This window comes from Amphiura filiformis, chromosome 17 (assembly GCF_039555335.1).
Source record: "Amphiura filiformis chromosome 17, Afil_fr2py, whole genome shotgun sequence".
Taxonomy (NCBI): domain Eukaryota; kingdom Metazoa; phylum Echinodermata; class Ophiuroidea; order Amphilepidida; family Amphiuridae; genus Amphiura; species Amphiura filiformis.
The window spans coordinates 2,950,355-2,977,643 of record NC_092644.1 but is presented as its reverse complement, the minus strand read 5'-3'; the positions used below and the strand labels follow the sequence as shown (position 1 = coordinate 2,977,643).

The following is a 27,289-nucleotide window of genomic DNA, read 5'->3' as shown; positions in this document are numbered from 1 at the left end:
ATGAGGTTGAAATACCAAGTGGGAATCATATTCATTCTGGGATATACCAGACTATTGCTGGCAGATCACTTTTATGGAGGAACATTTTCATGGGCGCCGACTGCAAATGCGAATGAAGTAAGCATTTCTTTTTAGAAGAAAATCTGTATTTGACGTTCTTTCTTTCTTTCTTTCTTTCTTTCTTTCTTTCTTTCTTTCTTTCTTTCTTTCTTTCTTTCTTTCTTTCTTTCTTTCTTTCTTTCTTTCTTTCTTTTTCTTTCTTTCTTTCTTTCTTTCTTTCTTTCTTTCTTTCTTTCTTTCTTTCTTTCTTTCTTTCTTTCTTTCTTTCTTTCTTTCTTTCTTTCTTTCTTTCTTTCTTTCTCATTTTGATTTGCTTTCGTCTTTTGTTCTTTCAACGTTAAGATACTTCTCAAATGGCGATTGAGTTACGATATTACCCAAGAACCTTGTAATCAAGCTAACATTGATGCTGGTGATTCCATTGGAGGAGACGTACTCCAACCAGATGGCCAAATTAACCTTCAAGTACAATGTAACGCTTTCAATACGGACCAAGGCTGGTCATCAGGCACAAACGAAGCAACGTTGACTCTCACAGGGGCTACAAAAACAGTCAGGTATTATTATTACTCATTATTATCCTATTATTATATTTATAATTATTTGAGTTATTACCTGTAATAAGCGACTTATAACCGGTAATAATGACTTATTACCGGTAGTAAGTGACTTAGTCCGACCGTGTGAACACGACTTTTGACAGCATTCGTCATCGGGCCAAGTGTTTTTAAAATGCGTAAAAAACAACTTGATTTTAATGCTAATTATTGCACATTCTGAGGAAGTCTGTTATCATTTTTGAAATACCGTAGACGAGTGGGAGGGTTTTCGATGAAATATTTTGTGTGTAGCTCTGTAAATCCGTTGCCTATCTGAGTTTTCTTGCTTTTATAATATTAAACTCAACTGGTTCAAATCTAATCTCATAAAGTAGAATGCAGTCGGTAAAAGTTGGTAGTTCCTTATCAGATTAAAAACCAATTAACATTGGACTTCCACAAGGGTCTATATTAGGTCCTTTATTATTTATTATATCTGCCTGATAGAGTTTTATGTAAAATAATAATGTATGCTGATAATACTTCATTGCTTGTCAGCTCATCATATCCTGTGTGTCTTCAAAAGAGTCTCAATTTTAACAAAAGAACCACCTCATTTTGAATATTAGCAAAACTAAATTGATGCTTTTTGGTACTCCTCAAAATCTTAGTAAGTACCGAAATATTTCTTTATTTTATGAAGGTAAGACTATTGAGAGAGTTGACAACTTCCAAATTATATTCTCAAAAAACTTGCTGATTCTCTTGTCACATTTTGATTACTATTGCAGTCATATTTGGTCCAACTGTTCACTTTTTTTTTTCAAGCAAGTTACAAATTCTCTTGAACAACCTTGCCAAAATTATTCTTTCTGCTGATATCAGAACTAATATTGATTCAATGATGTCTTCTCTCAAGTGGCCCAAACTAGATAAAAGGTGGAATAATCATATTCTTATTATGTTATTTAAATGCCTTACTGGCAGAGCTTCTGATTATCTTTGTTCCAAATTTTCATTTACCAAGTCCACACATGATCATGACACAAGAGGTACTTCCTCCAATTCACTTGTTGTTCATCTATTTAACAATAACTCTGGTAAGAGATTGTTTCAGGCGAGAGCAGCAAATCTTTGGAATAGTTCTGTTGATGTTCACACTCGCACTAATTATATTTCCTTGAGCCTAAGTGAATTTAAACCAAGAGCTCTCGCTCTCACAAGCCACACTGTTCATTGATTTTCACTTTTATATAATTTTTCATGATTCATGTAATTTCTTTGTAATGGTATTGTATATTTTTCTTGTAATATTTTGTGCAATATATGTATTTAAACAAATTACACCCTTTATCAGGGCTTCCCAAGAATAACAGTGCTTTGACATTGAAGGAGCTACCCTGTATAAAGAAAGTTGAATAAAAAAATAAAAAATAAATAAATTGCAATTAGTGGTGGGTAATTTTTTTTTATTTGACTAGCCTATTGTGGTCAATTCATGTAGAGAAAGTGCTTGTCGCAAGTTTACGGATTAAATGACTGTATCGAGTGTCCATTATTGTCTCTCTTTTTCAGGTATATTGACAGTGGTCACGATTGGCCAACTAATATCTATACTCTTAGTTCCAACGTTGGCTTTGATCTGGAAACCAGTATAGATCTTACTCAAAGACCAGACGGGACGACTAACTCATCACCAGTTACCAATATTATCCCAGTGATTCAAGTACAGAGTACCTGCCCTACGACAGTAACAATTCCAGGTAATTATCATTAATTCTTCTCGTCCTCCCAGGAGGGTGAAAGTGCATAGGAACAATGCCGGGAACTACGTCACGCTATTGTTCGACTAAGGCTACATCATATTTAACGCATGCGTGTTCGTCAATACAGCTTTAGTCTCCTCCACCTTCGCAACACGCTACGTGGAGTGACTGGAATCACACTGACGGCGGAGGAGAATACTAGCTGGTCAGACAATTTAATTCTATCAAGCATAAAATTATAATACCTGAACAATCACCGTCATTTGATCGATTTGCGATTTGCTACAGAATTATATTGTATACACAAAATAAAATTTTAAAATTGTAAACCTGTGAACTTATATATTTGTGTACTAAAGTATAAGGATACGTGAATAAAATCATGTAGAAGACAAAATGGCCGCTAATCCGCCTATTGTCTAGACTTACACTACATCTTCCGGTTTGGTTATGTAACCTAGGATGCTTATCCCTTCGTATCGATCCCTGGTCCTCCTCCTCGTTATCATCATTCGATAACCGTTTTATTGACCCCCAGATCTGAATTCGACACTTTCCTTTTTACAGCATAATCAGGAGGATGGGCAATATCAGGTGATTGATTACAAACAGTAGGCCTAAAAAATTGTTTGATTGGGCTTACATAAATAAATTCAAAATAGGGTAGGTCGGTCGGGATGTTTTTTTTTCACTTTTAAAGCTGAAAATTGCTGAATGAAAGCTGAAAAGCCCTTGGATTTTTTTTCTTCCTTTTTAAAAATTAAATTTGATTTTTTTAAATGTTTTTTGTTTGATTGTTTGTTTTTTTGCAACAAAAAAGTCAGTGTCGAGCCTAATTTTAGGGTCGGTCGGGTTACGCCAATCAAACATTATTTTTTAGGCCCAATGCTGGACTAAAAGGCAGGTCCATCCCAGAAAAAAACTAACACTTTTCCCTACCAGAACCATACTTGGCACAATATATGTTGCTTGGGTTAATATGATCAAAAATGCCCACGGGCCACCACGATTTTCCCCAAATCCAAAATGGCGCCCATAATCTCCATGTTAACAAAAATCATTACAAATAACATGTTTTTGACATTTTCATGTGAATCAATTGCCACCATTTGGTCTAAAATGTATCCAGATATAAGCAAATATACAAACTGATTAATTTCAGTCAATATCTCATCATTTGACCTTGAAATATTCAAAAATGGCTACCATTTTCACTGTACAGGTTAAACATCATTGAAAAATAATGTTTTGACATCTTTATGTGAAGGAAATGCACATATACAATTTAAGTTAATGTCTCATCATTTGACCTTGAAATATTCAAAATGGCTTCCATTTCACTATATATTTATTACATTTGGCAAAAAACACAGGCAATACCCAATAGTGCTCAAAGAGCACTAAATTAAAGGGAAGCCCTACATACAAAGCGAACAAAAATAAACTGAGAAGCAAAAACAAGATAAAAAAGACACCTATTGGAGGGCTTTAACTGCGGCCTTGAAAGCGGACAAGGTGGGTCAACAGACAACATTTTCTGGTAGCTCATTCCATAACATAGGACCAAGGTGGACGAAACTTCATTGACAAAGTGTGAGGCGGTTGAAAGGTGGGTAGAGAGCTCGGGAATGGTTACATCTTGAGTTGAAATGTGAATGAGGTGTGAATACATTAGGAGCAGATGAAAGGCCGGCAAGTATTTTGAACATATGGCGCACCGTAAAGGAGCCGCGACGGGCCTCAAGAGAGGGGAGGTTAATTTGGGAAAGGAGGCTGTCATGATCCAGGTCCCAAGATTGTAATATGACCAGGCAAGCAAACCTCTGAACAGATTCCAGGCGGTTAGTTTGGGTTTTGGTGAGTGGGTGCCAGGTTGAGCTGCTGTACTCAAGAGCTGGACGGACCAGAGAAGTGTACAAGGTGCGACGAAGATGTTTATATCATGCCAATCATCCGACGAGCCCTTACAAAGGACATCAATGTGAATGTTTCAATTTAATTTACTAGAAATGTTTACAATGATTGAAAATATAATGCTTTGACATCTTTATGTGAAGTAAATGCCACAATTTTCGCCTTAAATGTATCCAAATATAAGCGAAATAATTTATACATTTATTCAGTCAATGTTTTATCACTTGTCTTAACATTTTCGAAATGGCTTCCGTTTGCACTGTGCAGGTTAAACTTTATCAAAAACACATGCCTTGTCATATTTGTATGAAACAAATGCCACCATTTTGCCAAAAATGTGTTTAGAAAATATATATAATAAGCTTTAAAATGGTATATCATTTGACTTCAAACGATATCCAGAAGCGGGGTGTTGGTTTGTTGAACTTTGCCCCTTCAACAAAATGGTATTCCTTTTTCGGTTCTACATGTGTCTCTTTTCCAACTATGCTGGTTATAAATATCAAACAGTCATAATTGGTGGTCATTTCAAATCATCCCCAAGTCAACTAGGTTCAGGATTCATGAATGCCCTCTCATTGTTAATTGTTGGTAAAGAAGTAATTCATTGGTAGAGCACCAGCGCAGTCACCTTCGGAGCCTTATTTCACCCTTATACAGATGAGCACTCCTTAATGCCTCTTTGAAGGTGTCTTGGGAAGTATTTGGAGGTGTCTTGGGAAGTATTTCTTGAACTGCATATCTCCTTGTCTTGGGTTGGCGTCAATCAATTCTCTGAGGTCTCTGGACTTAGGACCAGACTCTGGTGGGATAACACGGTTTTAGGGGGCCCCAAACGTCCCGCTTCCCTCAGAGATAGATTAAATTAAATCATCATCAGAGATTGGGCACTCCATCCTACTTTCAGGCTAGGAACAGCTGGTATGAGTGGCGTAAACCAGCGTGCTAAGTCAATGCCCCCATATTACCCATCAGACCCTTGAGCTAGAGTCAGCTGAGCAGGATTTTAGGCCCTAACGCCCTAAAAGGAACATTTTTAAAAAATTTTTTAGGCTTTTAAAATTTTTTGCGCCCTTTTTTCTTTGCTAATTCATTTTGCCGCCCTTCGTTTTTGACGCCACTGTTTTGGCCGCCCCTACTGTGACCCCGGGGGAGGGCGCCCCCAAAGCCCCCCCCCCCCCAAATACGCGCATGGGTGTAGTTCTCTCTGGAAGATGACAAAATTGGAAAAATCACCTTGTTGCAGTTTAACTAAGAAACGAACAAAATCAGCTTGTTACTCTAGCAAGTGCCAAACCGTTGCAACAGTCCACCCGGGGTGATGTAAGGCAGCAGGCAGGACTAGTGAATAGCTACCTATGAAAAGTGTCGTTGAGGAATATTTGTAAGTGTCACTTTGCATATTTAGGTCTGAGTGTCTTGTGCTGGTTCGTCTTCTTTATCTTCACATGAATACGGTTTCCAGCTTTGAATCTGGTCTATCTGTTGGAATGCTTTGCTTTGATGGCATAACCATATCACATCTGGCTCTGAGTGCGGTTTTAGAAGCCACATCCATGATGTTACGTCTCTTTCCACTTGGTATTCCGAGAGCAGCAATGCATTTTGTCAGCGATGTGTTGTAAATACCTATGCTTCAAATTTCAATTGGGAAGTAGTGCGTACACCATCCCCTATTTTCGCAGTCGGCTACAAGATCTTGGTATTTGCTTTTCTTTCTTGCATTGGCATTTGACAGGTTTTCTTCCATTAGGACTGTAAGCTCAATGATGATAACTGTTTTGGTTGTTTCAGAATATATTGTAATATATGGACCAAATTAAGTGGATTCTAACAAACATTAGTAGTGAAAATAATCAGCAAAAAAGGAAAGAAATCAATGTCCTTATAGCTGGCAGACCATTTTAGACAAATTGGCGGCCATTTTGGATTTGGCAGCCATCTTGGATTCTAGAAAATGATCCTAATTATGTTCTTAGTGGATTTGACAATCAAAAGTATAAATAATCAGTAAGAAAAATATGACTTTGTGCACTTTCGGGACAAATATGGCTTAAAAAAGGCTAAATATAGTGGCCATTTTGAATTTCAAAATGGCCGCCGAAGACACATTCGAAAAAAATGAAACCAACTCAGGTTTTGTTCGTAGGGGTATTTAGAAGCTAAAAAGCATTGGTTCCACTAATGTAGTAAATTTTGCACTGGGTTACGTAACACCATGTACTACCGTAAACCCCCGTCTACAAGCATATAGAGTGCTTCTGAAGAAAGCTACATTAATCCAGGCGCCATTATGGAGTTTGAGCAAATAAATTACGGATTCAAGCATATACAAACAAGTATTATTTTAAGACCAATCTATTGTATTGATATATTTACGCTTGCTTCGAATTAATTTAGCTTTCATAAAAAACACCATATATGCTTGTAGACAGGGTTTTACGGTATTGTCATAATGTACTCATTACTAACAGTCAATCGTGTGTTCCGTTGTTTAAATGTCAAATATACACGCTGTTAATCCGGCAATTAGTATAGTTTCTTTCTGCATTTTTTTTTTTAGTTTCTGATCCAGATGGGGATGACATACGGTGTAAATGGGGTCAGGGACCTGGTGGAGATGTAGTACAACCACCTGGTGCTGTTCTTGATGTGGTAAGAAACAACAAGATTTAAACATATTTTGCGTGGAAAGAGGTGACAAAAGTTAAAACTACCCGAAACTCTGGTCTGCTGTAGTTTCAACTTTGCATATTCCAAATTTGTGCTGGGCGTTTGTATTCCGGTTTTCAACGAAGAGTGAAGTGGTTTTTATTTCTGTATTATTGTAACTAGTTTACATTAATCATTATCACAAGTCTACAATAACAGAGGGAAAACCCAAGAGGAAATATAAAGGAGAAAAAAAGATCGACACGGACGCACACCGACATCGCCTGGCTAATAATTATTTGGTACAGCAGATATACTAAAATAAATACCCGGGATTGATACACGTGAATGTGCTATGCACGATTTTGATATTCAGATGAAAATCTTTGGATACCGGGGTAGAAAGTGATGAATATCTCCCGTAAATGATTTCGTATAAAAAGGCCAGATGTGGTTCCTTGCACTTGAATATACGTGTTGAACAGATATGATAGTCGTTAGTCTTGAGAAAGAAGCTTGCGTCTTGAACTCAAAAACTGACAATAATTCTGATTTTATATGTGCCGAACTATATAGCGCAGTGTATAGGCCATTCGTGGTGGTAGTCTAAAAGCAGTGACCTATGGCGTACCATGCGCACTCACACACAGCGAGGTCAGTCACCGGCTATTGTCAGTAGCCTTAGTCAGATGTCCTTCGGCCCATTATGCGTCTCAGAACTATTAAACAGGTCGGAACAAAATGGCCATGCGTGGCGATGGATTCAACCTACCATGGCGATTTCTGCCATGAAGACATCGGGCGATGACACTGTGCGACGACAACAATGACTTTATTATCATGATTTTCCAACAAAAAAAAAAAAATTGTAAATGAGCTTTGTATTAAGTTCTATATATGGATTACCAATACAGATGAACTTAACCGGGGAACTTTCATACTAATAGTGTTAATTATGTTATTGTTACTATTTCAGAACAATTGCAAGTTGACAATAACAGAGCCAAGTACGGGCTTTATAGTTGTTGCCCTTGAAATAGAGGACTTTATTTCTACTTCGTCCACCACGGCCCTCAGCTCAATTCCGCTGCAGTTCCTTATTAACGTCGAGGCAATGGCCTGTTCTTGTGACAACCTTATGCCATTTTTCGTGTCGCCGACTCCAGCTGACGGTAGTATTGTGGCAGCTGAAATTAATCAAGCTTTTACACAGGAAATTAGAGGAAGTGCAGATGGCGCAAACCCTGCGTAAGATTTTTTTAAAACTACTAACCATTGCAAAAAAATACAGTATTCATTTTTTGTGACTAAGTTCTGCAAAGTGAAACATAGCTCACTCCTAACCATTCATCTAGTACTAACTGAAGTTAAAAGAAAAAGTTCACTATTTTACTAATTTTTTGAAAAATGAGCTAAAACATTTTTAGCATGTTTTCTGACAATCGAATCAAAATCTTGATTATAATTATGTCGGAAAAATAAATTAGTGCTGTATTTTCTGGAATGGGTAGTAGGGCCTACACCCTGAGTCAAAGAGTTGAGATTTGCTTCTGAGAAACCCATAACCAACCAACCAACCAACCAACCTAACCAACCAACCAACAAACCAACCAACCAACCAACAAACCAACCAACCAACCAACAAACCAACCAACAACCAACCAACCAACCAACCAACCAACAAACAAACAAACAAACAAACAAACAAACAAACAAACAAACAAACAAACAAACAAACAAACAAACAAACCAGAAAGCACCTGCTGCCTGACGTAGGAGAAACTTCCATATGGCCCGTTCCTTGGTAGCAACTTCAGCTTCTTCCACACCTGGTGCCAAGTTTCTCCAAGTCCCTTTGAATAACATTTTTCCATGTTATACTAGGGCGTCCAGGTCTTCTCTTCTCGTAGTCTACTGCTGTGTAGACCCTTTTTATTTAATAATCACTGTTATTTGACCTTCCCCCCTGATCATGGAAGCGCCATCTATGCTGTTCTGAGCCAACAGCTAAATCTTTAAGTTGAGGGCTCACTCCGAACCGCCGAGAACCACACCATCCCGGTTCCCCGGGAGGAGCGGTTCTCGAGTGAGCCACCAACGTTAAAGATTAATAGCTATGCTGTTGGATCAGAATAGGAAAGATGGCGTTTCCCATGCATAAACAGAGAGGGGACGACAGAAAACAGTGATGATATTAAAATGAAAGGAGTCTACTACAGTAGACTACTCTTCTCGTGGGTGGGATTCCAGAAGTAGAGTTTTATTGGAATGCGACTCTCATCTATCCTGAGCAGATGACCAAACCACTGCAAGCGGTGCTTTCTAATGATGGTGGTGAGCTTTTGTTGCTTTGTCAGAAGTCGTTGGTGATGTGCTAAGTCCACCATTTGATGCAAAGAACCTTCCTTCGGTATCTCATATCAAATGCATCTAATCTGGACTCACCTCACTCAGTGAGAGTCCAGCATTCAGAAGCATATAGAAGGGTAGAAAGAACGCAGGCTTTGTAGAATTTCATCTTGGTGTCCAAGTTGATATACCGTGGCGGTCCTTCCACACCTCCTCAAGTTCTTTAAAAACACCTGATGCATTGTCAATCCTATGATTGAGCTCCTTGGCATTTGATCCATCACAGCATGCTCCCAGATACTTGAAGTGATCCACAACCCCAATGAGGCACACCGTCATCATCCCTATATATTCGTGTCAAAAATTGCCGTGATAGTACGGCGAATCCTCTCGTTTTTCAATAGCTACGCATGGCGATTTTGTTCGAGATAGGCCGAGCGACTCAGGCTAAGCATAGTATGACTATCATATGAGATACTATCAAGTTCTATTCTACACGTTATTACGATTTGCGCATGCTCTAGTATCCCATATGGTGTTGCTATTACAAGGAAATTCGATTTGTTTTGAAGTAAAACCAATATTTTGTTTTAAATACACTAAGTTGAAATTAAATACACTAATTAGCGGCCATCACTGTTTGCTCTGGATACATTTTTACTGCATTTTTGGCGTAACGATTTTTAAATCGGAAGTTAAAATTGTGATATATTTAATTTTGAGAATTACAATTATATAAAAGAACACATTTATGATCCTGTGCGTGTATAATAGAAAATTCGATCACACGTGTATATCACAATGCATATGTATGTATCTTTATCTGTGTCAACAATAGAATATTGATCACCAACGGAGTATGAAGCTTTATGAAAAAAAAATTATAATATACTGTTGACACTGTGTGAGGCCCCCATCTCCCATTGGAACAGATGGTGCCGAGCCCAAACGACCAAGTGACATGACCCCGCTTTCTTGAAGCTCATTTTAAGTCCCAACTTCCCGGCTTCAGTTGTTCAGATAATGCAATTGTAAGATTTTACCCCCTTTGACCATTGACCACAATTCTGTGTTCAAGTTATAGGCTGGGTTAAGCCGATGTATATGTGCAGGTGACGTCATTGTGCTATGTAATAATGGTAGAAGAAGTATTTTGAAGGTATTTGGTTAAATACCAGAAATGCCCCTTAAATGACCTTTGACCCCAATTCTGTTTGCAAGTTATGGGCACTGCGTATAGCCGATGCATATGTGCAAGTGACGTCATTGTGCTATGTAATTTGTGGTAGAAGAAGCTTTTTGAAGGTATTTGGTTATATACCGGTATTCTCAATTCTGTTTTTACCCTATGGGAATTGGATATAGTCGGTACATATGTGCAAGTAACTGTAGGGTGTAACATGTAGGAGGAGAAGCATTTTGAAGTTTATTGCCAGAAAGAAAGAACGGATAGCATTAGAGTACCTTACTGGGGGTGTAAACCCCCCAGCTAGGTAAATAAAGAAAAAACAAGCGGGAATTGCGCATCTACAAGTCATTTACCAGTCCATACAAGGGAAACCCATACAAGGACAATTGGAATTTAATCATCGCTGTACAAAATACATCAGGCATTATAGCAATTTTTACGAAATACAAGAATTATATTCATATTTATCTATACAACATGATGCAGTCATGTCTACAGTAGAATTCACCACGACCTTTGCAGGACTTAAACCCCATTAAAAGCTATTAAACCAAGATAACACTCATTGAAAACAGCTCAACTGATTAAATCAGATCTTCTCTGGTTGTGCACATGTGTCTGTTTTACATGTGCGGTATCGCAATGAGCTGGTATTATAGTTTCAGTTGGGTAACCGATTATAAAGGAAACGTAAGGTAACAATGGTATGTGGACCTTTGTTCACGAAATGAGACAATGGTCTGCTTATTGTTAACCAGCATTCTTGAAAATGAGCAACATAATGATTGTTGACTTAACACGGTTTGGAAATAATTTCTTCATATTTTTTGGTGTTATCTGTCGTTTACATATCCTTCCTAAAACACAAAAGTGCGAATACTTCCAAACACCTAAATTAGCTAAAAATTTAGGACATGTTACAAAACTATATTTTCTACAATTTCATAGAATACTTTAAATGTAGCTTGTACCGTTTTTTGTGGCATCCTTCAGAACTGAGCGGTCCGTTACCAATATTTTCGGTCAAATCTCCATTCAATTAAGGGAAGGGGTATGAACGTTTGGACAGTATTTATTTTGGGACATTAGAGCACATCAGACATATCGAATTGCATTCTGAATACGAAGAATGTCATTCTGATATCAAATAATTTTGATTTTTGAAATTCGCAATTTAATACACATTTTATGGCAAATCATTAAAATTGATATTTTTGATATTTAACAGTACTTGAAGTAAACTTTATAAATCTGATGATTTATACTTAAAGTGTATGTAGGTGGGATGAAAAGCCGACGATCAATTGAAAATTTTGACCTTTCGTATTGAAGATATGGATTTTTCCCAAAACACCAAAAAAATCCATATCTTCAATATGAAAGGTCAAAATTTTCAATTGACCGTCGGCTTTTCCTCCCTGCTACATACACTTTAAGAATATATCATTAGATTTATATAATTTACTTCGAGGACTGTTATATATCAAAAATTTGGAAAATATCAAATTTTATAATTTGTCATAAAATTTGTATTATATTGTGATTTTCAAAAATGAAAATTATTTGATATCAGAAAGACATGCTTCGTATTCAGAATGCAATTCGATAGGTATGAGGTGCTCTCATGTCCCACAAAAAATACTAACGAAACGCAATAAACGCTCATTTTAGATCCCTTAACACGGGGAGTTGGCTAGCTATGAGCTAGCTATGCCTTGCCCTCACTCATATTTTACCAAAGTGCGACTATTTCTGAACATCTAACCTAGCTGTAATTTTAGGTCATGTTAGAGAAATATATTTGCTAGACGTTTGGAGAATACTTTAAATATTGGCCGGTTATTTTTTCACACAGTGGTGTTAACTAGGCAAATGCATATACTTCTAACATACACTATTTGTAAAGGTCGCGCGTCAATGGTGAGAGCACTGTGTATTGTGTATAGGAAAACGGACAGTAACTGCAGTATGAAATACCGGCATTATAGTTGGCTATGCGAAATACAGGCAGTATAGTTTACGAAATACATGCATATTTATCTATAAGAAATACAGGCAATTTTAGTTATCTATACGAAATACAGGCATCATAGTTACCTATTCGTCCAGTAAAAGTCTTTACTTGATTGGTCATACGTTTTGTACTGCACTTATTTAATTATGCAACATGGTACTGCACTTATTTATTGTTAAAAGTTACAGCGATTTAAAAGTTACTGCAATTCAAAAGTTACAGCGTCATTTACAAGGATACGTTTTAACGGGTATCGACCTCACACAATGCTCTCTTTTGAAAAGACCGCGGTCAGAATGGTCAGATAACGATCTATAACAAACGCTGGCCACCACTGACTTCAGGTGAGTGGAAGATGTTAAGTCTGATTCAGGCCCCACATCGCAACATCACGCGATGCTGCCACAATTTTTATTTTGCACCGCAGCATCGGGCTTAGTTTAAGATCATTCTGCCGACCTTGAGCGTGCAACGGCAGCGATATCGCAAAAATGTGGAGTCTGCAATTTATCAAATCGCAGCAAACGTCATCTAAACATTAATCTTCTAATTTCTCGATAATTCGAGTTTGTTTTTATACCATTTTGGTATGAAATCCCAGCTATTAACGACATTCTCATCGAGTTCATAATGCGTTGTGTTTTTTTTTTAAAAGAGTTATGACCACCCAATCAAGTGGAGACTTTCTATTTTTTTGATGTGTTTATGATAATGAACCGTCGCACCCATTCTTTTCAGAATCATGTCTTTCACAACGACACTGCCTTCAGGTTTTACAGCATCAGCAATCCAAGACGACGGCACTCCAAACGAGATGTACATAACTATTACCGGGACCCCAACTGCTGTTGGTGATTATCTTGTATGTTCTTCGGTAGAAGACCAATGGTAAGTTTTATTTATACGAATAAGGTCGTCACAACTTGGCGGGGGCCTACAATTCAGTTATTAAGAACATTCCAAAGAAGTTTGGCTCTAAATCTACGACCTTTGGCAACACCATCTCGCCACTGGTCAGTGACCAATTGCCGACAGACCAACAGGCGTCCTGAAGATGCACCTAGGATAAAGTGTGAACCGTTGCCTCTCAAAACCGTGAGTCCAGTTGAATAGTTTTAACGAATCTAATTTTATATTTGATTATACCTGGAAGAATGACAACCTTCACAAACGTGTCGTCATATACAATAACATAGGTCATGCCTTCTTAAATACGGAACGAAATATCCAATATCTGAATACCGTAATTGTTTTCATAGAAAAGCACATCAAACATGCCGAATAGGGTGCAACTCTACTTGTCTTATTACAAGACTGCCCTACCCCAACCCTAAACCCTAAACTCTGTAAACGAGGACTGGACTCAAGTCTAGCAAGTTGCACCCTATTCGGTAATTGTACCAATAATGTTGTTTTAATTTTGACTTCCAGCCAATCAAGTGACAATAAGTGTTTCACCATAAGAGTATGTGCCAGTGGTGGTAAGATTCCAATAGTAAACATCAGGATATTTTAAAAACATTTAATATTAATCGAAATCGGGGTCCCAATTAACGAAGGAAGGTGTACTAACGTGGATGTTGCAACCATCCAGTGTACTAACGTGGTTGCTGCAATCATCCAGTGAACTAACGTAGATGATGCAATCATCCAGTGTACTAACGTGGATGTAGCAATCATCCAGTGAACTAACGTGGATGTTGCAATCATCCAGTGTACTAACGTAGATGTTGCAATCATCCAGTGTACTAACGTGGATGTAGCAATCATCCAGTGAACTAACGTGGATGTTACAATCATCCAGTGAACTAACGTGGATGTAGCAATCATCCAGTGAACTAACGTGGATGTTGCAATCATCCAGTGTACTAACGTAGATGTAGCAATCATCCAGTGTACTAAGGTGGATGTTACAATCATCCAGTGAACTAACGTAGATGATGCAATCATCCAGTGTACTAACGTGGATGTAGCAATCATCCAGTGTACTAACGTGGATGTTACAATCATCCAGTGAACTAACGTGGATGTTACAATCATCCAGTGAACTAACGTGGATGTTACAATCATCCAGTGAACTAACGTGGATGTAGCAATCATCCAGTGAACTAACGTGGATGTTGCAATCATCCAGTGTACTAACGTAGATGTAGCAATCATCCAGTGTACTAAGGTGGATGCTGCAATCATCCAGTGAACTAACGTGGATGTAGCAATCATCCAGTGTACTAACGTGGATGCTGCAATCATCCAGTGAACTAACGTAGATGTTGCAATCATCCAGTGAACTAACGTGGATGTTACAATCATCCAGTGAACTAACGTGGATGTAGCAATCATCCAGTGAACTAACGTGGATGTTGCAATCATCCAGTGTACTAACGTAGATGTAGCAATCATCCAGTGTACTAAGGTGGATGCTGCAATCATCCAGTGAACTAACGTGGATGTAGCAATCATCCAGTGTACTGACGTAGATGCTGCAATCATCCAGTGAACTAACGTGGATGTAGCAATCATCCAGTGAACTAACGTGGATGTAGCAATCATCCAGTGAACTAACGTGGATGTTACAATCATCCAGTGAACTAACGTGGATGTAGCAATCATCCAGTGTACTAACGTGGATGTTGCAATCATCCAGTGTACTAACGTGGATGTAGCAATCATCCAGTGAACTAACGTGGATGTAGCAATCATCCAGTGAACTAACGTGGATGTTACAATCATCCAGTGAACTAACGTGGATGTAGCAATCATCCAGTGTACTAACGTTGATGTTGCAATCATCCAGTGTACTGACGTAGATGCTGCAATCATCCAGTGAACTAACGTGGATGTAGCAATCATCCAGTGAACTAACGTGGATGTTACAATCATCCAGTGAACTAACGTGGATGTAGCAATCATCCAGTGAACTAACGTGGATGTTACAATCATCCAGTGTACTGACGTAGATGCTGCAATCATCCAGTGTACTAACGTGGATGTAGCAATCATCCAGTGTACTAACGTAGATGTTGCAATCATCCAGTGTACTAACGTTGATGTTGCAATCATCCAGTGAACTAACGTGGATGTAGCAATCATCCAGTGAACTAACGTGGATGTTGCAATCATCCAGTGTACTAACGTAGATGTTGCAATCATCCAGTGTACTAACGTGGATGTTACAATCATCCAGTGTACTAACGTGGATGTAGCAATCATCCAGTGTACTAACGTAGATGTTGCAATCATCCAGTGTACTAACGTTGATGTTGCAATCATCCAGTGAACTAACGTGGATGTAGCAATCATCCAGTGAACTAACGTGGATGTTGCAATCATCCAGTGTACTAACGTAGATGTTGCAATCATCCAGTGTACTAACGTGGATGTTACAATCATCCAGTGAACTAACGTGGATGTAGCAATCATCCAGTGAACTAACGTGGATGTAGCAATCATCCAGTGTACTAACGTGGATGTTGCAATCATCCAGTGAACTAACGTGGATGTTACAATCATCCAGTGAACTAACGTGGATGTTACAATCATCCAGTGAACTAACGTGGATGTTACAATCATCCAGTGAACTAACGTGGATGTTGCAATCATCCAGTGTACTAAGGTGGATGCTGCAATCATCCAGTGAACTAACGTGGATGTTGCAATCATCCAGTGTACTAACGTGGATGTTACAATCATCCAGTGAACTAACGTGGATGTAGCAATCATCCAGTGAACTAACGTGGATGTAGCAATCATCCAGTGTACTAACGTGGATGTTACAATCATCCAGTGAACTAACGTGGATGTTACAATCATCCAGTGAACTAACGTGGATGTTACAATCATCCAGTGAACTAACGTGGATGTTACAATCATCCAGTGTACTAACGTGGATGTAGCAATCATCCAGTGTACTAACGTGGATGTTGCAATCATCCAGTGTACTAACGTAGATGTAGCAATCATCCAGTGAACTAACGTGGATGTAGCAATCATCCAGTGTACTAACGTAGATGTAGCAATCATCCAGTGTACTAACGTGGATGTTGCAATCATCCAGTGTACTAACGTAGATGTTGCAATCATCCAGTGAACTAACGTGGATGTAGCAATCATCCAGTGTACTAACGTGGATGTAGCAATCATCCAGTGTACTAAGGTGGATGCTGCAATCATCCAGTGTACTAACGTGGATGTTGCAATCATCCAGTGAACTAACGTGGATGTATACAATCATCCAGTGTACTAACGTGGATGTAGCAATCATCCAGTGTACTAAGGTGGATGCTGCAATCATCCAGTGTACTAACGTGGATGTTGCAATCATCCAGTGTACTAACGTGGATGTTGCAATCATCCAGTGTACTAAGGTGGATGCTGCAATCATCCAGTGAACTAACGTGGATGTAGCAATCATCCAGTGTACTAAGGTGGATGCTGCAATCATCCAGTGTACTAACGTGGATGTTGCAATCATCCAGTGAACTAACGTGGATGTAGCAATCATCCAGTGTACTAACGTGGATGTAGCAATCATCCAGTGTACTAAGGTGGATGCTGCAATCATCCAGTGTACTAACGTGGATGTTGCAATCATCCAGTGTACTAACGTGGATGTTGCAATCATCCAGTGTACTAAGGTGGATGCTGCAATCATCCAGTGTACTAACGTGGATGTAGCAATCATCCAGTGAACTAACGTGGATGTTACAATCATCCAGTGTACTAACGTAGATGTTGCAATCATCCAGTGAACTAACGTGGATGTTGCAATCATCCAGTGTACTAACGTGGATGTTGCAATCATCCAGTGTACTAAGGTGGATGCTGCAATCATCCAGTGTACTAACGTGGATGTTGCAATCATCCAGTAGGTGGATGCTGCAATCATCCAATGTACTAATATGGATGTTGCAATCATCGAAATACAATAAAACCGTCATAATTTTGTACCAGTGTACTAATATTTATAACATCATTTTAATTTTTCTTCCATAGAAATAATATTTCTTAATATTTCTTCCTTTCGGTACCGCTTGGTACCGAAAATTTGCTAAAGTATAGGCCCACTAAACGTGTCCCGTCTTCGTTCGTTTTATTTCTTTAGAACTGGCAATGGATGCTGATGGTGATGGAGCACCCGACTGTATTGACAATTGCGTGGGAGCTAACCCAGGTCAAGCCAATTCTGATACTGACTTGCTTGGAGACACATGTGACAACTGTCCCACCGTACCGAACCAAAATCAGGAGAATATTTTGGATACCGATAATGTTGCTGATGCATGTGACAACTGTCCCAACATGGACAATGCAGGTCAAGATGATCTTGATGGTGACGGTATGGGCGATGTGTGCGATGACGATAGAGATGATGACACTGTAGGCAATGATGCCGACAACTGTCCCGATGTACCAAACCTAAATCAGGCGGATGATTTGGATAATGATAATGTGGGCGATGCATGTGACAACTGTCCCAACATGGACAATGCAGGTCAAGATGATTTTGATGATGACGGTACGGGTGATGTGTGCGATGACGATAGAGATGGTGACACTGTAGCCAATGCGGGCGACAACTGTCCCGATGTACCAAACCTAAATCAGGCGGATGATTTGGATAACGATAATGTGGGTGATGCATGTGACAACTGTCCCAACATGGACAATGCAGGTCAAGAGGATCTTGATGGTGACGGTACGGGTGATGTGTGCGATGCCGATATAGATAGTGATACTGTAGCCAATGCGGGCGACAACTGTCCCAATGTACCAAACCCAAATCAGGAGGATAATTTGGATAACGATAATGTGGGCGATGCATGTGACAACTGTCCCAACATGGACAATGCAGGTCAAGAGGATCTTGATGGTGACGGTATGGGCGATGTGTGCGATGACGATAGAGATGATGACACTGTAGCCAATGATGCCGACAACTGTCCCGATGTACCAAACCTAAATCAGGCGGATGATTTGGATAATGATAATGTGGGCGATGCATGTGACAACTGTCCCAACATGGACAATGCAGGTCAAGAGGATCTTGATAGTGACGGTATGGGTGATGTGTGCGATGCCGATAGAGATGGTGACACTGTAGCCAATGCGGGCGACAACTGTCCCGATGTAGCAAACCTAAATCAGGCGGATGATTTGGATAATGATAATGTGGGCGATGCATGTGACAACTGTCCCAACGTGGACAATGCAGGTCAAGAGGATCTTGATAGTGACGGTATGGGCGATGTGTGCGATGCCGATATAGATGGTGATACTGTAGCCAATGCGGGCGACAACTGTCCCGATGTAGCAAACCTAAGTCAGGATGATACTGATAATGATAATGTGGGCGATGCATGTGACAACTGTCCCGATGAACCAAACCTAAGTCAGGACGATAATTTGGATAACGATAATGTGGGTGATGCATGCGACAACTGTCCCAACCTGGACAATGCAGATCAAGAGGATTCGGATGGTGATGGTATAGGCGATATTTGTGATGATGATGCTGATAATGACGGTAGGTTTTCATATATAAATCGTTGTCATTACTCATAGGTAAAATGGGCAATGGCGAACATCTTTACTCCAAGGTTTGTATGTGCAGAATAAATCAGCTTTACCCAGTATTACGTGATAACACAAGTAAAAACACTTTCATACTCTTATAAAAAGGTTTTAGATAGACCTTAAAAAGGTTCTTGAGCTCTCCTGTATGTGGAATCATAAATGATTTTATTGGTTCTAGAAAGGCTCAAACGAACCTGTTTATACATGCAAATGGTTCCTGAAAGGCATAAAAGAACCAATATGAAGTTCTTTCAATTTTATTTTTAAAAAACACAACCAGAATGTGATTTTTTAAAATGGTGACTTAATATATTACATACCACCAGGGCAAGCCGTTCCTTCTCTTCAGATGGTGATGTTGAGCTCACTGAAATATATACATACACCAAAACATAAATTTTGAATCCTCAAGAGGTGAACAAGAGAGCTGCACGTTTGGTTTGAGTTTGATAACACCGAAGAGTTAGATAACACCATGCAGTGATTGCGCTCCCACCATTCGCCATTGGGCTATTCCAGATGTATTCCGCACCCCCCCCATGGAAGACACTTCCGGAATTTGGGGCTAAATTGACAGCCGGAATTCACATGTCAGGAAAACCCCATGGAAGACACTGCCGGAATTGTGGTAATATGTCTAATATGGCCAGCCGGAATTCACGTAAATGTCTTTCATAGGTTAATCGAGATGGTGATCATAAGTGAAGATTCTGCTGGAATTGGAGCATTTTTGACCATTTTCCAGCCGGAATATTAAGAAATGTGAATGTCTTCCACAGGCACATCATGGCCTTTCACAATCCCCACTCTTGTTTTTTCGTTTATTTTAGCAGCCGGAGTTTCACCTAATCTCAATGTCTTCCATACCCTCGAGCCGAAATCTTTGCTAAAAATGACTGCTGGAATTCTAGACACATCTCAATTCCAGCTGGAATTGTATTTTTTAATGTCTTCCATAGGGGGGGGGTGGAATACATCTGGAATAGCCCATTGCCACACTTTACCCTATATAATAGAACAATACTGATGTTCCAGGAACAAAATCTTTAGAACAAAGGTTTGAAAGAGTTTCTGGTATGCCTGAAGGGCACTGAACAAATTTGACTTGGGCTGCCCTCTTCAAAGTGTCAGGCATTTGGATAGGGGTCAATTAAGGTGGTACTAAACCCCTTGATAAATTTGTGACTATTTTTGCATTTGTCTCAAAAAATAATAACACACTGGTAACAAAACTTATGTATATTATAGGGGCAAGGAATCCAGTTACATTTTGTACTACACTGGAATTTCAGTGACTCAACAACAAGCGGTACGTTATTTATGATAAGAAAAGAGGTACCGCTAGAATGTACCTCATTTCTTAACATAATGAACCACTTTTCTTGAATCACTGAAATTTCAGTGTCTTTGATTTGAAATACATAGTTTCTTGTTTGTTCCTACAATCCAGGCGTACCAGATGATACACCAGATAACTGTCCATTGGATCCCAATCCTGCTCAGGACGACAATGACAATGATGGACAAGGTGACGTATGTGACCCGGACGATGACGATGACAGTAAGTAACAAGTGACTTGGTAGAAGATTATACACACACAAAGTGATGCGATGACTGTAAAAAGTGATGTGATTTGGCGATTCTGGATGATGAATGTAACAAGTGTCTTAGTAGAAGATACTGGAAAATGGGACATGTGATGTGAACGATGACAATAAGGTAGCAAGTATCAGTAGAAGATGATGTACAGCTTTAATCATTCAGTATTATTAAGTGGAAGGAAAGAAGGGTGCCAATCAGTAGAACGTCTTTAGGTAGCCATGCGTGTGACGGTTTCGTACCTATATAGTTTACGCAATCGGATCACGTGGTATGCCTGGTCTGGAAGTCACTTTGTGATATATGGTATTGTATGGTGTGGTAGCGTTATGCCAAACCCACATGTCTCTGCCAATTTGTGAGCGTACACTACGAATGAGCCGTAAAGTCGGCAAATTGTATTCTGAGATACAGTTTGAAATGTGAAGGTCGTATTCATAGGTACCTCAATTAGGCGCTACATGTTTCTCATTTGATAAACCAATCAATAATCCTATTGCTGAAGAGGATAATAATCTTCTACCTATTTCTATAGAACCATTAAATGACCACCAATTATAACTTTATTACCAGCAATGTGGAAAAAGAGACATATGTAGAACCGAAAAAGGTACCATTTTGTTGAAGGAGCAGAGTATAACAAACCATAACCCCGCTTCTGGATATCATTTGAAGTCAAATGATATACAATTTTAAATCTTATGATATATATTTTCTAAACACGAAATAAAACAAAATTGACCGGGGGCGACTTTACGGCTGATTCTTAGTGTCCGGTCACATTTAGAGATTGCCGCTTATCACTGTGGCGTCAATCGTCATGTGAAAACACTTTATTCACACACCCTCACAGCCAAAACTAGCTCTCAAGTTTCTTTAGGGCTACAGCGAGCAAACTAAAGACACTGTCGAGGCTCGTACTCTCTTGTACTATCACGCAACAGAGTCTACTAACGTCATAACGATATAGCTACCTTGACTGCATAATACATGATTTGTAAGCCATATAGTTTCTTGTTTGTTCCTACAATCCAGCCGTACTAGATGCTGCACCAGATAACTGTCCATTTGATTCCAATCTTAATCAGGACGACAATGACAATGATGGACAAGGTGACGTATGTGATCTGGACGATGACAATGATAGTAAGTAACAAGTAGAAAATGATGCACAAAGTGATGTTACCTTAACGATAACGGTAAAAAGTGTAAACAGGTGATAATAAAAGTGACATATGATGTAAAGGATGATAAAAAAACAGTAGGTAAAAAGTATCAGTAGAAGATGATGCACAATTTCAATCATTAAGTATTTTAAACTCTTTATTTTGTAACTGCCCACTTACTGATGTATAGCGCGCTATGCCAAACCCACATGTCTGTACACATTTACAGATTACCGCTAATCACTGTGACGTCAATCGCCATGTGCAATCACCCTATTCATACCACAATAAACAGTCGCAGCCAAAATTAGCTCTCCAGTTTCTTTCGGGCTACAGCGAGAAAATTAACGAAACTGCAAATTGACCCTTGACCTGTTGCGGTACATAACCTCTGAACCATAGGTCGTATCGACAAAAAAACCCAACATATTTGTAATCCTTGGGCGTAGGCGAATAATTTTATATATAAATTTTACCTTGAAGTGATAATACATTTTAAATTTGTGACCCCTACAAAATAACCCTATGGGGTAATTTTGGGTTCGTTTTGTTTTTTCTAAATGCCCAAGAGTACCATGTAGTCACCCGCCATTTTGTAAACCAGTAGGTCTCAGAGGTATAGAAAACACTAAACAACATTGTGCAGACACTACTTTTGAGTCCAGCCAAATCTTCCTATTTCAGCACCAGACAAAAACTGCCGCACCTCGAACTCATACCCTCACGTATCCTCACGCAACAGATTCGAAGCGTGTTAATGGTTATATTAGGGATAACCATCAAAATTTCATGTTGTCCCAATTGCTACAAAAGATTGTTTTCTGGATAGAACTTATCAACAGAAGTATTTTGGTGGTTAAATGGTCAAAATCGGTCAAAAACTTTTCGAATTATGAATTTTCAAAGTTTCCCATTCTGACCGGTCATTGGAACGAAATAAAATGACATGGTCCAAAAATAGCAATTGGGAGCAAAATTGGCATAAACATATATTTACCTTTATATATTTCTTTATTTTAACATATATGCAAACATGAAACAAGCATATTGTGAAAGTATCAAAGGGTTTCTTATGAAATGGCACTTTACTAGTCAATGGCATAAAGTATTTTTTCAAACCGAGGCATTGAAATCATGCATTTAGAGAACATTTGCCAAAAATCATCCAAGATGGCTGATATGGCACAAAATCAAAATTGCACTTAGTCTAGGTGAACTTTTTGTTCACAACCAAAAATTTCAATGTTATTGGGTTTAATATGACCAATTAGTAGGTGTATGCAAACAAAATCTTAAAGCGTCATTGAAGGTCATTGACTCGTTCACAACAATATAGGTATGCACTTCACTCATCATGCTCATGTGTGACCTCTAACAAAAGGTGCTGGTTCCGTAGTATTCTTCATTCAAACCAATTCAATGCATGACCTCAGAGTCACCTGCATGACTTTCGCGGGCTATTTTGAAACAGTTATGGTTGCACATTCAGGTATTTCTTTTGAAAGTTCTAAACAAGGTATAGCCAGCAGCAAGTTGTAGATGGTATAGGCCTAAATATAAGAAAACGTTTAGGGTTGAAATCAGGTGAAAAATACATCAAATGAGCACGAAACTTCACATTTATGTTCAGAAAGGTGTCTTCTTAGCATGATTCGAAAAGAGTATGGAAATTCCAAAGGGAAGCTGGTGATTTAATTTGTAACTCGAGATCTACTTGTTCATATTTTTTTCCTTTTTACAGAGGGTATGATAGAGTATCAACTCTGCCAAATTACAGCTCAGTAGGCCACATTTTTCACCTGATATTATTAATCTGAATATTTTGTGCCATTCTTGAGCAGTGCTGAACTCAGCCACTGGCAATTAAACGCACTGTGGCGATGGACCAATTTTGACTCGCACTTATAGGAAAATGAAATAAGTTGTGTTGCTGTAATTTGCAAGATAGTTACAAAATATAATTGGCATTCACTTTCCCAATTTTTACAGAAAAATATTGATAAATAAAAGAATGAGATCAATTTAGAAATGTCTGTGCAAGCAGTGCACAGTTGAGCTCCTTGCATGTCTATGGGAGCGTTCTAATCAAGTTGATGGTTCATTGGTCATCCCTAGTTATATATAACTACATTGACTGCTATAATATACATGATTTGCAAGCCATATTGTTTTTTGTTTGTTCCTACAATCCAGCCGTACTAGATGCAACACCGGATAACTGTCAATTTAATTCCAATCTTAACCAGGACGACAATGACAATGATGGACAAGGTGACGTATGTGATCCGGACGATGACAATGACGGTAAGTGACAAGTGTCTCAGTAGAACATTTAAGGGAAGGGGTATGAACGTTTGGACAGTATTTATTGTGGGACATTAGAACACATCAGACATATCGAATTGCATTCTGAATACGAAGAATGTCCTTCTGATATCAAATAATTTTGATATTTTGAAATTCGCAATGTAATACACATTTTATGGCTAATGATTAAAAATTGATATTTTTGATATTTAACAGTACTCGAAGTAAACTTTACAAATCTGATGATTTATACTTAAATTGTATGTAGGTGGGATGAAAAGCCGACGATCAATTGAAAATGTTGACCTTTCGTATTTCCCCAAAACACCCAAAAAATGGGGAAAAAATCTTCAATGTGAAAGGTCAAAATTTTCAATTGATCGTCGGCTTTTCCTCCCAGCTACATAGGCTACACTTTAAGAATATGTCATTAGATTTATCAAATTTACTTCGAGGACTATTATATATCAAAAATGTGAAAAATATCAAATTTTAATAATTTGTCATAACACTTGTATTATATCGTGAATTTCAAAAAAAAATAAAATATTTGATATCAGAAAGACATTCTTCGTATTCAGAATGCAATTCGATATTGTCGAAAAATACTGTCGAAACGCTCAAAACGCTCATTCCAGGTCCCTTAATTATACACAAAATGATGTGATCTTGACAATGACGGTAACAAGTGTCATAGTAGAAGATAGTGAAAAAGGCGACATGTGATGTGAACTATGATAATAACAGTAGTGTCAGTGTCGGTTGAATATGATGCACAACTTTAATCATAAAGCTTGTTAATTTTGGGCTCGAAATCTAAATCTCATGTACTCGCACGCTAACGTCTTAACGATATAGCTGCCTTGACTGCATATATATGATTTGCAACCCACATGTTTCTTGTTTGTTCCTACAAACCAGGCGTACCAGATACTACCGATAACTGTCCTTTAACTGGCCCTTCTGATCAGGCTAACAATGATGGTGATTCACAGGGTGATATATGCGATCTGGACGATGACAATGACAGTAAGTAACAAGTGATTGAGTAGAAGATTGCACACAAATTTAGGGGGGTGAGCGTAAAAAATGTGTCGCAACGCGAAAGACGATGTTTGGAGGTCCATAAATGTATAAAGGGAACCCCAAACAACTTTGAAACGTATGTATCCTGGGGTACCTTTTTGTGTAGAATTCAAATCTGACATCAGAAAACTTGTGACTCCTTTACTTAAAAAGATATAGGGCCCTCAAAATGCAACTTTGTCCATCCAGGACCAACTTCGGGGGGTCAGAACTCCAAAAGTAAAAATAATTTTATTGTCCATTTTATTGCCAGTCAGAGCCCTTTGGTAGGACATTACTCTTATCCAATATTGAGCCTATTAGAATACTTTTAGCTGAGATATTACCCATGCAAAACTCCAATTGTGCATTTTTTGTACATTTTGACCCCCTGAAAACCAATGTCAGACATTTTGCTCCACCATCAACTTCAGGTATGTTGAAAATATGTTCTTGGACAACATTTCTGAGAGATATTGGTTTTGGGACTCGAAGACTTTGCTTTAAAAACATCAGTTAGGTTTGCCTACTCACATATTATGTCATTCCAACCACATCACCAAAATGGGTTGGTTGGTCAGTGGTCATCCACTCAAATTTGGCTAAAAATCATTTCTAGCATACCTCTATGAGCATAATGAACACATGGGAAAAAACGAATGCTCAACTCCAAGCGGTTTTGGAGATATGGCTTGTCAAAATTTGGCCCAGGCCCCCACTTTTTGCTCTCTCAAGTTGCGTTGTTGAATTAGTAGCGTTTTGGAACACTCATATTTTGACTTTGCGAAAAAGATTTTTATCCAGTGAAGCAGAATCTTGACTCAGAAACATTTTGTTGATGTGGTTGGAATGACATAATGTGAATAGGCAAACCTAACTGATGTTTTTAAAGCAAAGTCATCGAGTCCCAAAGCCAATATCTCTCAGAAATGTTGTCCAATAACATATTTTCAACATACCTGAAGTTGATGGTGGGGCAGGGCAAATGTCTGACATTGGTTTTCAGGGGGTCAAATGTACAAAAAATGTACAATTGGAGTTTTGCATGGGTAATATCTCAGCTAAAAGTATTCTAATAGGCTCAATATGGGATAAGAGTAATGTCCTACCAAAGGGCTCTGACTGGCAAAAAAATGGACAATAAAATTATTTTTACTTTTGGAGTTCTGACCCCCCGAAGTTGGTCCTGGATGGACGAAGTTGCATTTTGAGGGCCCTATATCTTTTAAAGTAAAGGAGTCACAAGTTTTCTGATGCCAGATTTGAATTCTACACAAAAAGTACCCCAGGATACATACTTTTCAAAGTTGTTGGGGTTCCCTTTATACATTTATGGACCTCTAAACATCGTCTTTCGCGTTGCGACACATTTTTACGCTGACCCCTAAATTTCAAATTGATGCCACGGAAAACGAAATGGAGTATGAAGCTCAAATTTTCAGGATTTTACTTTCTCATCAATATCGACCACCACACAGAAAAACAAAAAAATTGAAGAGGTGCTGCGGTGCACATCCCTGGAGTTGACATGGAATGGCTCATTATAGTTTCTTGTTTGTTCCTACAATCCAGGCGTACCAGATGGTGCCGATAACTGTCCATTGAATTCCAATCTTAATCAGGCCAACAATGACAATGATGCACAGGGTGACGTGTGTGATCTGGATGATGACGATGATGGTAAGTAACAAGTGTCTTAGTAGGAGATTACATACACAAAGTGATGTGATCTTAACGAGACGGTAGCAAGGGTCTTAGTAGAAGATGGTGAAAAAGGTGACATGTGATATAATAATGCAATGATAGATAGCAAGGACCTCCCGCCTATTATTTCAGGCGCACCCCTGATGACAGGGTAACAAAGGCACTAAAGTGTGATACATTTCTACGAGCTTCTGCGATAAACACAACAATATCAACAACAAAAAAGATAACATGCAAAATGATAATAACAGAAGGTAACAAGTATCAATGACAATCACCACTGCAGTCACCCTATTCATACCCCAATGATCACTTGCAGCCAAAATTAGCTCCCGAGTTTCTTTTGGGCTACATGTACAGCGAACAAACTAACGACGCTCGAACTTGAACT

At 38.7% G+C, this 27,289-nt stretch overlaps 1 protein-coding gene across 1 annotated transcript; it reads left to right on the top strand.

The window, feature by feature from the left end:
- On the top strand, positions 1 to 26,882 carry LOC140138317 (uncharacterized). The gene is made up of 13 exons (XM_072160227.1): positions 1 to 117; positions 403 to 617; positions 2,175 to 2,362; positions 6,843 to 6,934; positions 7,908 to 8,179; positions 13,222 to 13,371; positions 13,915 to 13,964; positions 17,585 to 19,006; positions 20,507 to 20,617; positions 21,692 to 21,802; positions 24,016 to 24,126; positions 25,051 to 25,158; positions 26,767 to 26,882. Exons 1-13 carry the CDS (start codon positions 1 to 3, stop codon positions 26,880 to 26,882), a joined length of 3,063 nt encoding a protein of 1,020 aa, XP_072016328.1.
- Positions 26,883 to 27,289: the final 407 nt, after the last annotated feature.

Excerpts from the sequence above, each read along its gene's own strand:
- LOC140138317 (XM_072160227.1), top strand. The coding sequence starts at position 1 with ATGAGGTTGAAATACCAAGTGGGAATCATATTCATTCTGGGATATACC. Across the intron at positions 8,180-13,221 it reads GCAGATGGCGCAAACCCTGC|AATCATGTCTTTCACAACGA; the intron begins GTAAGATTTTTT and ends CATTCTTTTCAG. Across the intron at positions 21,803-24,015 it reads TCTGGACGATGACAATGATA|CCGTACTAGATGCAACACCG; the intron begins GTAAGTAACAAG and ends CCTACAATCCAG.